General features: G+C 32.2%; 2 protein-coding genes across 4 annotated transcripts in view; one reads left to right on the forward strand and one right to left on the reverse strand.

Annotated features, from left to right (window-relative positions):
• fam168a (family with sequence similarity 168 member A) overlaps positions 1–6,837 on the reverse strand; it is a 60,870-nt gene extending 54,033 nt beyond the window's left edge. For both annotated transcript variants that reach the window (XM_061925855.1, XM_061925854.1), the window contains exon 1: positions 6,657–6,837. The gene's annotated coding sequence lies outside the window, so the exon portion shown is untranslated. The remainder of the gene's footprint in view (positions 1–6,656) is intronic.
• The window catches only part of kbtbd3 (kelch repeat and BTB (POZ) domain containing 3), a 49,392-nt gene continuing 39,085 nt past the window's right edge, over positions 6,215–16,521 (forward strand). For both annotated transcript variants that reach the window (XM_061925849.1, XM_061925851.1), the window contains exon 1: positions 6,215–6,316. In XM_061925849.1, the coding sequence (XP_061781833.1) occupies positions 6,305–6,316 (12 nt within the window). In that variant the 5' untranslated portion in view covers positions 6,215–6,304. The remainder of the gene's footprint in view (positions 6,317–16,521) is intronic.

The raw sequence follows: 16,521 nt of genomic DNA on the forward strand, positions 1-16,521 counted from the left end.
TCTTCTTTAACCCCTGCAGTAAGCGAACTCGTCCAAAAGATGGCGCCGTACCACAAACAAGAACACGCCGTTCCGTTTATGTTATGTTCTGCGCATGTCAAAGTGAAGTATTCCGATTTGAAGCGTGATGCATGAAAATGCTCGTCATAATCAGATCATTTTTTTCAGGGTCCATGTACACAGGAACATTCTAATCTGAATGATGATCAGATTAAATACATTTTGTCCGTGTACCCATGGCGAGTGTTTTTTTATTAATTTTTTTTTTTTAAACAGGCAAATAGTTAAACTTTTTTGAAAAATGGAAAAAAAACAATTTGTTGCCTGGCCCGCTTCCTAAAATAAGACTTTATTCAACATAATCATTTAAATATTTCAGGATTGTTATATTTGTTTACATATATGAGTATTCTGCTGTGTTCTTTACAGCATATTATTGTAAATAGCCCTGTTTTTCCAGTAAATTCCGAAAACCGTGCTGCCATTTTTTTTACTTTAAATCTACAACTGTTGTTTTTACAGTGTATTACTGTAAATGGACCAACGGCAACACCGTTTTTTTACTGTCAGCTCAGTTGCCAGAATTGTACCGTTAAAAAAAAACAACAGTCGTACTGTTTTTCTATTTACAGGAAAATGCTGCAAAAACCGCCATGAATTTTACGGTAAAAAAAACTGCCATCTTAGAATTTTACTGTTGATTCATTTTTAAAGTGTACAATTTAATGGATAACTTGCTTTAAAATCGTAAGCCAAGCAGATATTTAAGTACTAAATATATGTTAATATATTTGTTGCATTGTTGGATAATATTAAAGTTTAAAAGATTATTATAAATAATATATACATTTAGTAAGAAAAGATACTTTATAGAATAGTACTTTATTAACGCATATTATTCCCTGGCTTTCGAAGCCCATATAAGGTCCCCGGGCCTCAATTTGATACCTGTGTTTTAGGCCAAAAATATGAACATGCTTTAAAAAAAAATATGCGATGTAATAAAGCTGCAATATTTGATGTGGCGAGGTACGACTTCTTTTGCTTTTAGCATAAATGCATGTGGCTATAGCACGTATTTGCTAATTCTGAGCTAAAAACACACTCGATATGAATCTAATACAAAAATAAAATAAAGTTGCATGAGTTGGGCCAACACTGTGTGTGTATTATAAACCTGGGCCAATATTCGATAAGTCAATGAATCAAAGAATAAATAAAAATGTACTCCGTAACATTGCTAGCCTCGATAAACGCCATGTGACCGGAGATTGGGCTTTCTGCTCCGCCGCCCCCAGTCTGTGGAACGCTCTCCCCGACCACCTGAGGGCACCACAGACTGTGGATGCTTTTAAAAAAAGGCTTAAAAACCCTTCTTTTTAAAAAAGCCTTTCTTTAGATATATACGTGCTAGTACTAGCTATTAGGCTGTTCTAGTTTTTATTTTTTATTATCTTATTTTTTTAATATACTGTAGCACTTTGAGGTTGTTTGCCCAATGTAAAGTGCTTTTTACAAATAAAATATATTATTATTAATTCTGACAACTGCTGTAAAACTCCTCATGGTTAGCATTACCGCATTCAATTAAAATGATCGAAATGCACGATTGATAACCATAAAAGTATGCGTTAGCTTGGTAGCCAGCTTAAATGCTAACATGAAAACCATAAAATGAAAACCATAAAATGATGCGTTAGCTGAAAACAAGAGACGTTAACGTCTTTCCCCGTTAAGAAACCTCATACCCCAATTTAAAGTTGTATAAACACATTACTGTCAAACCCACTAATAATATACAGTATTCACATTGCCCATGTTCTAGTTTTTATTTTTTTTATTTTTTATTATCTTATTTTTTTAATATACTGTAGCACTTTGAGGTTGTTTGCCCAAATTAAAGTGCTTTTTACAAATAAAATATATTATTATTAATTCTGATAACTGCTGTAAAACTCCTCATGGTTAGCATTACCGCATTCAATTAAAATGATCAAAATGCACGATTGATAACCATAAAATGATGCGTTAGCTTGGTAGCCAGCTTAAATGCTAACATGAAAACCATAAAATTATGCGTTAGCTTGGTAGCCAGCTTAAATGCTAAAATGAAAACAAGAGACGTAAACGTCTTTCCCCGTTAAGAAACCTCATACCCCAATTTAAAGTTGTATAAACACATTACTGTCAAACCCACTAATATACAGTATTCACATTGCCTTAGCAAACGGGTGTCAAACTTGTTTTCATTGAGAGCCACACCGCAGTCATGGCTGCCATTAGAGGGCCGCTTGTAACAGTAAATAATTAATGAATCTGCCAATGAATTTAAATATTTTTATTTTTTTAACGTAAAGAGTGAAAAAAATCTGTGGATTTTACCACTGTTTTTACAGTTTTAGCAATTTGCTGCCTGGCCGCTTCCTAAAATAAGACTTTATGCAATATAATAATTTAAATCATTCTTGGGTAGCAGGTTATAGTTGGCTTTGTACATAATTTTATGCACCAAATCGTTGAATTTCAATATTTGTGATTCAATAAATAAAGGGTTTGAATGTTTCGTATATCCAACATTATGTATTATTCTTATTGATCTCTTTTGTAACACTGTTAGTGAATGAAGCGCACATTTGCAGTTGTTTCTACACAATAACTCAGATGTGGTATCACTAGTGTGGGTGTCAGCAACCCGCGGCTCTAGAGCCCTGGACCTCTTTCAGAGATGTGTGAAAATGGAAAAGGATGAAGAAAAAATATATTTTTTGTTTTAATGTACGTATCTTCTGTAGGACGACAAACATAACACAAACCTTCCTAAGTGTTAGAAATCCCACTGTTTATGTTATACATGCTTCACTGATGAGAGTATTTGGCAAGCATACTAATTTCAGCGATCCTTAAACTCATCGTGGTTTGTTTACACGTACAACTTTCTCTGACGCTGCCACAGAAAGACGTGTTTTATGCCACTCTTTCTTTGTCTCATTTTGTCCACCAAACGTTTTATTCTGTGCGTGAATGCACAAAGGAGATCTTTGCTGATTTTATTGATTTGCTGGAGTGCTTATCAGGCGTATTTGGTCAATCCATGACTGCAAGCTAATCAATGCTAATATGCTATTTAGGCGAGCTGTATGTACAAATTGCATCATTATGCCTCGTTTGGGGGTATATTTGAGCTCATTTAATTTCCTTTACTTATGTCCTCTGTGTATTTAATTTATATTTGCATGTCTGATAGTTGTTTGTGTGCAGTGTTGTTCCAGACCACAGCAAACGTTACCCAGCTTGCAAAGATTGTAATAAATCCATAAGAAGATGACAGCCTGTCGTTTCCTTTAACTTGGACACACACATCTATACCTTCGGCCATTCTGAGACAGTCATTTCCAGAAGTTATCTCAAACTGCGAGAAGCCTCCATTTTACTAAGGTTTTCCAATGTTGCAAACATGTGTAGAATAAAATTTAAAATACAACATTTCTGTCAACACAGATTTACGTCAGCCTTTGATAGTAGGCTAATATAGCTAACATAGACACTTACATCATGTGTTGCCTTCATTATAACACTTATATAAGGCTTTTGAATTCATTTTGATAGTAGGCTACTATAGCTAACATAGACACTTACATCACGTGTTGCCTTCATTATAACACTTATATAAGACTTTTGAAGTCATTTTGATAGTAGGCTTATATAGACACTTACATCATGTTATTGTCTTCATTATAACACTTATAAAAGACTTTTAAAGTAATTGTAATAGTAGGCTAATAACTAATATAGACACATTACATCATGTGTTGCCTTCATTATAACACTTATATAAGGCTTTTATAGTAATCTTGATAGTAGGCTACTATAACTAATATAGACACGTGTTGTCTTCATTATAACACTTATATAAGACTTTTAAAATCATTTGATAGTAGGCTAATATAGACACTTACATCATGCGTTGTCTTTATTATAACACTAATATAAGACTTTTAAAGTCATTTTGATAGTAGGCTAATATAACTAATATTAACACACATGTGTTGTTTTCATTATAACACTCATATAAGACTTTTGAAGTCATTGTTATAGTAGGCTAATATAGCTAATATGGACACATCATGTGTTGCCTTCATTATAACACTTAAATAAGACTTTTAAATTCATTTTGATAGTAGGCTAATATAGCTTATATAGACACTTACATCATGTGTTGACCTCATTATAACACTTATATTATACTTTTAAAGTCATTTTGATAGTAGGCTACTGTAGCTAATATAGACACTTGCATGTGTTGCCTTCATTATAACACTTATATACGACTTTTAAAGTAATTTTGATAGTAGGCTTATATAGCTAACATAGACACTTACATCATGTGTTGCCTTCATTATAACACTTAAATAAGACTTTTAAAGTCATTTTGCTGGTAGGCTAATAGACATTGACATCATGTGTTGTCTTCATTATAACACTTACCGTATATAAGACTTTTGAAGTCATTGTTATAGTAGGCTAATATAGCTAATATAGACACATCATGTGTTGCCTTCATTATAGCACTTAAATAAGACTTTTAAAGTCATTTTGATAGTAGGCTAATATAGCTTATATAGACACTTACATCATGTGTTGACCTCATTATAATACTTATATAAGACTTTTAAAGTAATTTTGATAGTAGGCTTATATAGCTAACAAAGACACTTACATCATGTGTTGCCTTCATTATAACACTTAAATAAGACTTTTAAAGTCATTTTGCTGGTAGGCTAATAGACATTGACATCATGTGTTGTCTTCATTATAACACGTATATAAGACTTTTGAAGTCATTGTTATAGTAGGCTAATATAGCTAATATAGACACTTACATCATGTGTTGCCTTCATTATAGCACTTAAATAAGACTTTTAAAGTCATTTTGATAGTAGGCTAATATAGCTTATATAGACACTTACATCATGTGTTGACTTCATTATAACACTTATATCAATCAATCAATCAATCAATGTTTATTTATATAGCCCTAAATCACAAGTGTCTCAAAGGGCTGCACAAGCCACAACGACATCCTCGGTACAAAGCCCACATAAAAGACTTTTAAAGTCATTTTGATAGTAGGCTACTGTAACTAATATAGACACTTGCATGTGTTGCCTTCATTATAACACTTATATAAGACTTTTAAAGTCATTTTGATAGTAGGCTAATATAACTAATATTAACACACATGTGTTGTTTTCATTATAACACTTATATAAGACTTTTGAAGTCATTGTTATAGTAGGCTAATATAGACACATCATGTGTTGCCTTCATTATAACACTTATATTAGACTTCTAAAGTCATTTTGATAGTAGGCTAATACAGCTAACACAGACACATCATGTGTTGCCTTCATTAAAACACTTATATAAGGCTTTTGAAGTAATTTTGATAGTAGGCTAATATTGACACTTACATCATGTGTTGCCTTCATTAAAATACTTACATAAGACCTTTGAAGTCATTTTGATAGTAGGCTTATATAGCTAATATAGACACGTGTTGTCTTCATTTTAACACTTTTATAAGACTTTTGAAGTAATTTTGATAGTAGGCTACTATAACTAATATCAACACTTGCATGTGTTGTCTTCAATATAACACTTATATAAGACTTAGTCATTTTGATAGTAGGCTAATACAGCTAATACAGACACTTACATCATGTGTTGTCTTCACTATAACACTTATATAAGACTTTTAAATTAATTTTGATAGTAGGCTTATACAGCTAATATAGACACTTACATCATGTGTTGTCTTCATTATAACATTTATATAAGACTTTTAATATTATTATTTTTATTTTTTTGGTCCAATATGGCTCTTTCAACATTTTGGGTTGCCGACCCCTGCACTAGTGAGCAGTAAATTAAAGAGAAATGATAAAATGTGTGGTATACTCGTTCAGAATTAACTTCCACCGACAGACCAAAATATAACAATGACCATTTGCAAATACATCAATATCGTCACATAATTGACGCACATCCTGTGCAAAAAACCTACTGACAAATAACCACGAGCACACAACAACAACAAAAAACCCCGCATTGTACTTTTACGATTATATAATATTTTTTCCCTGTTTTTGTGCGTCTATCTGGCGGCTGCGCGCGCACCCGGCGGCGCGTCGCATTCCAAAAGGCGAAGAAAAAAAAGAAGAAAAAAAAAGGGCCATTGTTGGTTAAAAATGGTCACACTCCAACAAGCTTAAGACACCATTTTGAATATGCAGCCCTTTTCTACATGTCAACACGGGTATGCCATCTTGACAATTATTCTATTCTTAACCCCCGCCGCGGCTGCGTTGTTGTGCGTGTCGTGCACGCAGGAATCCGCATAATAGTTGCGCTGTTAGCTTAGCATGAGTGCTAACAGCATCTCTCGCATCCGCCACGACTTCCACGATTATCGGCGATATTTAGCCGGTAACGAACACCACCGCGACACTTATGGTGATAAACAAAGACAAAAAAAACCTCCACAAATATATCACAATTAGTTTCCCGGCCTTGTTGTAGCCGAAGCCCTACCGAGGACAATCGAGGAGGGAACAAAAACAAACCCACGCGTGGCCGCCCGGTGACGCGACACTTACCGGCGTCGCTCGCTCGAAGACAAAAAACTTCACGTTCCACCGTGGGTGTGCAGGAGACTCGTCGTGGATTCTCTCTGGCCTCTGGGGGTCGCGGCGGGAACGGCTGGCGGTCGGAGGAGCTGCGTGGAGTGGGCCAAGCGAGACACTGAGAACCGCCACAGACGCTGCCGAGTGGGGGATGGGGATGCACTGGCGGCCGGGAGGGAGGGAGGGGGAGTGGGGGAGGTGAGGGCGGGATGCAGCAGAGATGCGATTCAGGCCGATTTTTACAAATGGACGTTCGTTTGGAGGGGATTCACATCTGAATCCCGATTCTTATTCACACCGATTCTAAATCACTTATATTTTTCAAACTTAGTTTTTTTTTTTTTTCTAATCGATTGTTAAAAAATTTTTTTTAACATCGATTAAAAACATGTAAAAAAAAAAAAACGATGTTTGAAAAATATTAAAAACAAAATCAGACTTGTTTTTCTTTCAATCAAACTTTTTTTCAACATTGGATTTTTCTCGTTTATTATTTTGATTTGATTTTATATATAATTTTGTATGATATTATGAGATAAGAAAGTCGAAATAGTTTGATAAAAGGTCGAAATTATGAGATAAGAAAGTCGAAAGAATGAGATGAAAAGTCATAATTATGAGATAAAAATTACGATTTTTATCTCACATTATGAGATAAGAAAGTCGAAATAATTTGATAAAAAGTCGAAATTATGAGATAAGAAAGTCGAAAGAATGAGATAAAAAGTCATAATTATGAGATAAAATTTACGATTTTTATCTCGTAATTGTGACTTTTTATCTCATTATTTCAACTTTCTTTCGGGAGGGAGGGAGGGAGGGGGAGTGGAGGAGGTGGGGGCGGGATGCAGCAGAGATGCGATTCAGGCCGATTTTTACAAATGGACGTTCGTTTGGAGGGGATTCACATCTGAATCCCGATTCTTATTCACACCGATTCTAAATCACTTATATTTTTCAAACTTCGTTTTTTTTTTTTTCTAATCGATTGTTAAAAAATTTTTTTTAACATCGATTAAAAACATGTAAAAAAAAAAAACGATGTTTGAAAAATATTAAATACAAAATCAGACTTGTTTTTCTTTCAATCAAACTTTTTTTCAACATTGGATTTTTCTCGTTTATTATTTTGATTTGATTTTATATATAATTTTGTATGATATTATGAGATAAGAAAGTCGAAATAGTTTGATAAAAGGTCGAAATTATGAGATAAGAAAGTCGAAAGAATGAGATGAAAAGTCATAATTATGAGATAAAAATTAAGATTTTTATCTCACATTATGAGATAAGAAAGTCGAAATAATTTGATAAAAAGTCGAAATTATGAGATAAGAAAGTCGAAAGAATGAGATAAAAAGTCATAATTATGAGATAAAATTTACGATTTTTATCTCGTAATTGTGACTTTTTATCTCATTATTTCAACTTTCTTTCGGGAGGGGGGGAGTGGGGGAGGTGGGGGCGGGATGCAGCAGAGATGCGATTCAGGCCGATTTTTACAAATGGACGTTCGTTTGGAGGGGATTCACATCTGAATCCCGATTCTTATTCACACCGATTCTAAATCACTTATATGTTTCAAACTTCGTTTTTTTTTTCTAATCGATTGTTAAAAAAAAAAATTAACATCAATTGTAAAAGAAAACGATGTTTGAAAAATATTAAAAACAAAATCAGACTTGTTTTTCTTTCAATCAAACTTTTTTTCAACATTGGATTTTTCTCGTTTATTATTTTGATTTTATTTTATATATAATTTTGTATGATATTATGAGATAAGAAAGTCGAAATATACTTTTTGTAGGTTTCGTATTTGGGGGAGAAAAAAAGAACATTTGACATTGTATTTCTGGATATGCCAAAAATCTATGTAAGCCTGTTTTCGACACTAAAAAAAATACCCCAATGGTAAGTCATAGTTATGAGATAAAAAGTCCAAATTATGAGTCGAAATTATAAAATAAAAAGTCAGAATCATGAGATATAAAGTCGAAATAATGAGATACAAGTCATAGTTATGAGATAAAAAGTCAAAATTATGATATAAAAAGTCACAAATGTAAGTCATACAAAATAATGAAATAAAAAGTCATAATCATGAGATAAAAGTCATAATAATGACTTATAATTATGACTTTGCATCTCATAATTATGACTTCCAACTGTACTATGAATATAATTATTACTTTTTATCTCGTAATTTCAACGTTCTATCTCATAATTACGATTTTTATCTCATAATGACTTTTTATCTTATAATTTCGACTTCCTATCTCATAATTTCGACTTTCTATAATTATGAGATAGAAAGTCATAGTTATGAGATAAAAAGTCATAATTATGAGATAAAAAGTCACAAATGTAAGTCATACAAAATAATGAAATAAAAAGTCATAATCATGAGATAAAAGTTATAATAATGACTTATAATTATGACTTTGCATCTCATAATTATGACTTCCAACTGTACTATGAATATAATTATTACTTTTTATCTCGTAATTTCAACGTTCTATCTCATAATTACGATTTTTATCTCATAATGACTTTTTATCTTATAATTTCGACTTCCTATCTCATAATTTCGACTTTCTATAATTATGAGATAGAAAGTCGAAATTATGAGATAAAAAGTCATAATTATGAGATAAAAAGTAGAAATTATGAGATAAGACATTTGAAATAATGTGATAAAAAGTCGAAATTACAAAATAAAATGTCGAAATAGGAGATTAAAAAGTCATAAATCTAAGTCATACAAAATACTGAAATAGTCATAATTATGAGATAAAAGTCATAATTATGACTTTAAAAAAAAAGGACATTTATTTAGTGGGGTGCACAAAAAGTATATTCACATCCGAATCCTGATTATTATTCACACCAATTCTAAATCACTTATATTTTTCAAACATCGTATTTTAAATTTTTTAATCGATTGTTTAAAATATATATATATATATATATATATATATGTGTGTGTATTTTTTTTTAACAATCGATTAAAAACATGTAAAAAAAACGCTGTTTGAAAAATATTAAGAACAAAATCAGACTTGTTTTTCTTTCAATCAAACTTTTTTTCAACATTGGATTTTTCTCGTTTATTATTTTGATTTTATTTTATATATAATTTTGTATGATATTATGAGATAAGAAAGTCGAAATAATTTGATAAAAAGTCAGAATCATGAGATGGAAAGTTGAAATAATGAGATAAAAAGTCATAATTACGAGATAAAAATCGTAATTTTTATCTCATAATTATGACTTTTTATCTCATTCTTTCGAATTTCTTATCTCATAATTTCGACTTTTTATCTCATGATTATGACTTTTTATCTCGTAATTTCAACTTTCTATCTAATAAGTACGATTTTTATCTCATAATGACTTTTTATCTTATAATTTCGACTTCCTATCTCATAATTTCGACTTTCTATAATTATGAGATAGAAAGTCGAAATTATGAGATAGAAAGTCGAAATTATGAGATAAAAAGTCATAATTATGAGATGAAAATCGTACTTATGAGATAGAAAGTCGAAATTATGAGATAAAAAGTCATAATTATGAGATAAAAAGTAGAAATTATGAGATAAGACATTTGAAATAATGAGATAAAAAGTCGGGATGGGGATGCACTGGCGGCCGGGAGGGAGGGGGAGTGGGGGAGGTGGGGGCGGGATGCAGCAGAGATGCGATTCAGGCCGAATTTTACAAATGGACGTTCATTTGGAGGGGATTCACATCTGAATCCCGATTCTTATTCACACCGATTCTAAATCACTTATATTTTTCAAACTTCGTTTTAATCGATTGTTAAAAAAATTTTTTTTTAACATCGATTAAAAACATGTAAAAAAAAACGATGTTTGAAAAATATTAAAAACAAAATCAGACTTGTTTTTCTTTCAATCAAACTTTTTTTCAACATTGGATTTTTCTCGTTTATTATTTTGATTTGATTTTATATATAATTTTGTATGATATTATGAGATAAGAAAGTCGAAATAATTTGATAAAAAGTCAGAATCGTGAGATAGAAAGTTGAAATAAGTCATAATTACGAGATAAAAATCGTAATTTTTTATCTCATAATTATGACTTTTTATCTCATTCTTTCGACTTTCTTATCTCATAATTTCATACTTGCCAACCCTCCCGGATTTTCCGGGAGACTCCCGAAATTCAGCGCCTCTCCCGAAAACCTCCCGGGACAAATTTTCTCCCGAAAATCTCCCGAAATTCTAAGCGGACCTGAGTCCGCTTTCCCACAATATAAAGAACGTCTACAGTAAAGCAGTCCGTCTGCCGTAAACAGCAATGTTGTGACACTCTTAAACAGGACAATACTGCCATCTAGTGCATTTGATGAAAGCACTTTTGTGCGTACCACACAGCAATGCATCATCAGAGAGGGTGTTCAGCATGGTTAGAAAGATAGTGACAGAGAATAGAACAAGGATGGACAATTCAACCCTTAACTCAACAATGAGTATATGAGTGTTATGTGTGTATATGTGTAAATAAATGAACACTGAAATTCAAGTATTTCTCTTTATATATATATATATATATATATATATATATATATATATATATATATATATATATATATTATATATATATACACACACACACATCCATCCATCCATTTACTACCACTTATTCCCTTCGGGGTCGCAGGTATATATATATATATATATATATATATATATATATATATATATATATATATATATATATATATATATATATATGAAATACTTGAGTTGGTGAATTCTAGCTGTAAATATACTCCTCCCCTCCTAACCACGCCCCCCACCCCCCCACCTCCCGAAATTGGAGGTCTCAAGGTTGGCAAATATGCATAATTTCGACTTTTTATCTCAAGATTATGACTTTTTATCTGATGTTTATGACTTTTTATCTCATGATTTCGCCTTTTATCTGATAACTAGGACTTTTATCTCAATATTTCAACTTTCTATCTCATGATTCTGACTTTTTATCTCATATTTTCGACTTTATATCTTATAATTATGGTCTTTATCTCATGATTGTGACTTTTTTTAAACCAAATTATTTCGACTTTCTTATCTCATAGTTTGAACTTTTTATCATTGGGGTATTTTTTTACTGGCGAAAACAGGCTTCCAGAGATGTTTGCCATATACAGTTCAGAAATACAATGTCAAATGTTCTTTTTAATTATAAGTCATAAATATGACTTTTGTCTCATAATTATGACTTTATTTCAGTATTTTGTATGACTTAGATTTATGACTTTTTATCTCATAATTTCAACATTTTATTTTATGATTTCGACTTGTTATCTCGATATTTCAAATGTCTTATCTCATAATTGTGACTTTTTATCTCATAATTTCGACTTTCTATCTCATAATTACGATTTCTATCTCATAATTACGATTTTTATCTCATAATTATGACTTTTTATCTCGTAATTTCAACGTTCTATTTAATAATTACGATTTTTATCTCATAATGACTTTTTATCTTATAATTTCGACTTCCTATCTCATAATTTCGACTTTCTATAATTATGAGATAGAAAGTCGAAATTATGAGATAGAAAGTCGAAATTATGAGATAAAAAGTCATAATTATGAGATAGAAAGTCGAAATTATGAGATAGAAAGTCGAAATTATAAGATAAAAAGTCATAATTATGAGATAGAAAGTCGAAATTATGAGATAGAAAGTCGAAATTATAAGATAAAAAGTCATAATTATGAGATAAAAAGTAGAAATTATGAGATAAGACATTTGAAGTAATGAGATAAAAAGTGGAAATTATAAAGTAAAATGTCGAAATATGAGATTAAAAAGTCAAAACCTAAGTCATACAAAATACTGAAATAAGTCATAATTATGAGATAAAAGTCATAATTATGACTTTTTAAAAAAAGGACATTCATTTAGTGGGGTGCACAAAAAGTATATTCACATCCGAATCCCGATTATTATTCACACCGATTCTAAATCACTTATATTTTTCAAACATCGTATTTGAAATTTTTTAATCGATTGTTTAAAAAAAAAAAAAAAAAATATATATATATATATATATATATATATATATATATATATATATATACACAGGTAAAAGCCAGTAAATTAGAATATTTTGAAAAACTTGATTTATTTCAGTAATTGCATTCAAAAGGTGTAACTTGTACATTATATTTATTCATTGCACACAGACTGATGCATTCAAATGTTTATTTCATTTAATTTTGATGATTTGAAGTGGCAACAAATGAAAATCCAAAATTCCGTGTGTCACAAAATTAGAATATTACTTAAGGCTAATACAAAAAAGGGATTTTTAGAAATGTTGGCCAACTGAAAAGTATGAAAATGAAAAATATGAGCATGTACAATACTCAATACTTGGTTGGAGCTCCTTTTGCCTCAATTACTGCGTTAATGCGGCGTGGCATGGAGTCGATGAGTTTCTGGCACTGCTCAGGTGTTATGAGAGCCCAGGTTGCTCTGATAGTGGCCTTCAACTCTTCTGCGTTTTTGGGTCTGGCATTCTGCATCTTCCTTTTCACAATACCCCACAGATTTTCTATGGGGCTAAGGTCAGGGGAGTTGGCGGGCCAATTTAGAACAGAAATACCATGGTCCGTAAACCAGGCACGGGTAGATTTTGCGCTGTGTGCAGGCGCCAAGTCCTGTTGGAACTTGAAATCTCCATCTCCATAGAGCAGGTCAGCAGCAGGAAGCATGAAGTGCTCTAAAACTTGCTGGTAGACGGCTGCGTTGACCCTGGATCTCAGGGAACAGAGTGGACCGACACCAGCAGATGACATGGCACCCCAAACCATCACTGATGGTGGAAACTTTACACTAGACTTCAGGCAACGTGGATCCTGTGCCTCTCCTGTCTTCCTCCAGACTCTGGGACCTCGATTTCCAAAGGAAATGCAAAATTTGCATGGTTGGGTGATGGTTTGGGGTGCCATGTCATCTGCTGGTGTCGGTCCACTCTGTTTCCTGAGATCCAGGGTCAACGCAGCCGTCTACCAGCAAGTTTTAGAGCACTTCATGCTTCCTGCTGCTGACCTGCTCTATGGAGATGGAGATTTCAAGTTCCAACAGGACTAAATCTATGTAAGCCTGTTTTCGACACTAAAAAAATTCCCCAATGGTAAGTCATAGTTATGAGATAAAAAGTCCAAATTATGAGTCCAAATTATAAAATAAAAAGTCAGAATCATGAGATATAAAGTCGAAATAATGAGATACAAGTCATAATTATGAGATAAAAAGTCAAAATTATCAGATAAAAGTCATAATTATGAGATAAAAAGTCACAACTCTAAGTCATACAAAATACTGAAAGAAAACGTCATAATTATGAGATAAAAGTCATAATAATGACTTATAATTATGACTTTGTATCTCATAATTATGACTTCCAAGTGCACTATGAATATAATTATTACTTTTTATTTCATTATTATGACTTTTTATCTAATAATTTCAACTTACTTATCTCATAATTTCGACTTTTTATGTCATAATTATGACATAAAAATACTTTTTTTCATCTCATAATTTTGACTTTTTATGTCATAATTATGATTTACCATTGGTGTATTTTTTTTGTGTGGCATATACAGTCCAGAAAAAAACCAGATAATCAGCAGTTCCGTTTTCTTGGCGTTGAGTTGCAAAAAGTTAGTGGACATCCATTGTTTAATTTCATTAAAACTTTTAGCTCGTTGTATGTTTTTGTGCCTACAGCTATTTTAAAAAAAAAGTTATTTATGATTTTGCAAAAGCCGGGTGCGTCAATGCAATCATACGTTGAACTTCACGATGCAACAGCGACATCTAGTGGCGGACAAACAGTCACACTTTTCCGACACTTTGCCGGTAAGTATTTTGAGTGCAGCCAGTACCCGGATGTTGTACTCAACACGCCTCAAATGGATGGATGTTGAATGAAGCAGGCCGAAGCAACCATAGTTGCATATTTGGTTATGCCCATAATTATACGTATATAATTATATTATATATAATTATATGTTTATAGCCAACCGACCTCAAGAGTCGCTATCTTGGCTACGTGGCGGAAAAGGACAGATTTAATTGTCCCTGCCCGATCCGTTTGCGCATGCGCTAAAAGAACAACTTCCGTCCTCTACTTGAAGGCATTCTTGTTTTTTGAGGAAAAAAACAAAAACACTTTGTGGTTGATAACTATTACTTTTTTATGTTAATGTATAATTATTTGTTATTATAGAAGTTGGCATATTTGTAAAAGATAGCAACTTAGAAATGATTAGAGGTATTATTCTGTTGCTACGAAAATGTTTCATACAGAAAAATACTTGATTTCATGACTTCATTATTAGTTAAAACTTGTACAATGTCAAATGATAGGAAAGATCGAATTATCTTTATTGGATATTTTTAGAAAACCAGTTTGTTATGTTGTTAGTGTCTTTTTTTTTTTTTTTTTTGCAATGTCTCTACTGTACTATTTTTATTTTCAGCCAGCATTGAAAGTGACCTTTTTGGTGTGTTTATTAATTGTTGTTTGTTCAATAAAAATGAATAAATAGCATAAAAACATAGCATGTGTGGTAAAATAAAGTAAACATTGCTATTATATTACCACCGAGTACGTGTAGTTATTCTGTGTCAGTATTCGAGCGAGCCTAAATCATACTTGCCAACCCTCCCGGATTTTCCGGGAGACTCCCGAAATTCAGCGCCTCTCCCGAAAACCTCCCGGGACAAATTTTCTCCCGAAAATCTCCCGAAATTCAGGCGGAGCTGGAAGCCACGCCCCCTCCAGCTCCATGCGGACCTGAGTGACGTCAGGTGCGCAACACCACGTAAATCGTTGGCCAACCAAAAAGTAACCCCAGTACGCTATAGCCAACATTCACCAGGAGATGGCAACAGACAAACATAGATCACTATTACATTCCTCCCCTTTTAGAAATGTATAGAAGTTACTCAAAATAAATAAACAACCCAACCAAAAAATGCAGCAGCTCGATTAAAAAACTGTACTTAAGCCACATTCTTTTCTTTTTTTTTTAGTACTGAACTCTTAACCCTCCTTTGTAAAAAATAACATGCTTATTATACAAACAGTATTTGTACACCTTTAACACAGATTTTTATACTGTCTTCAGAGATTCAGTTTTTTTGGTGGTACTCGAAACATTTCTGGGTACCTGCGAAAGGGTGTTCAGCATGGTTAGAAAAATAGTGACAGAGAATAGAACAAGGATGGACAATTCAACCCTTAACTCAACAATGAGTAGATGAGTGTTATGTGTGTGTATATGTGTAAATAAATGAAATTCAAGTATTTATTTTATTTATATATATATATATATATATATATATATATATATATATAATAAAAAAAATATATATATAGCTAGAATTCACTGAAAGTCAAGTATTTCTTATATATATATATATATATATATATATATATATATATATATATATATATATGAAATACTTGACTTGGTGAATTCTAGCTGTAAATATACTCCTCCCCTCTTAGCCCCGCCCCAACTTTGCGGCTTAATTCACACGATGGTCAAGCAGATGGCGTGTAGCATTAAAACAAGTGAGAGTGAGATTGATATATACGGAAAAAAATTGTTTTTTTAAACGGAAGAAGTGTTTTTTTTTTTACCAAATGAAGGAAGGAAGTAAAAAGTGGTGAGGCTTAAAAAAGACGAGAAAGAAAGAACCACTTGTTTCCTGCTCTTTGCTTTGCTCAAGTCTGATTTTTTTTTTCTTCTATTATTATTTGCAGGGAAGA

This window comes from Nerophis lumbriciformis, linkage group LG30, assembly GCF_033978685.3.
Source record: "Nerophis lumbriciformis linkage group LG30, RoL_Nlum_v2.1, whole genome shotgun sequence".
Lineage (NCBI taxonomy): Eukaryota > Metazoa > Chordata > Actinopteri > Syngnathiformes > Syngnathidae > Nerophis > Nerophis lumbriciformis.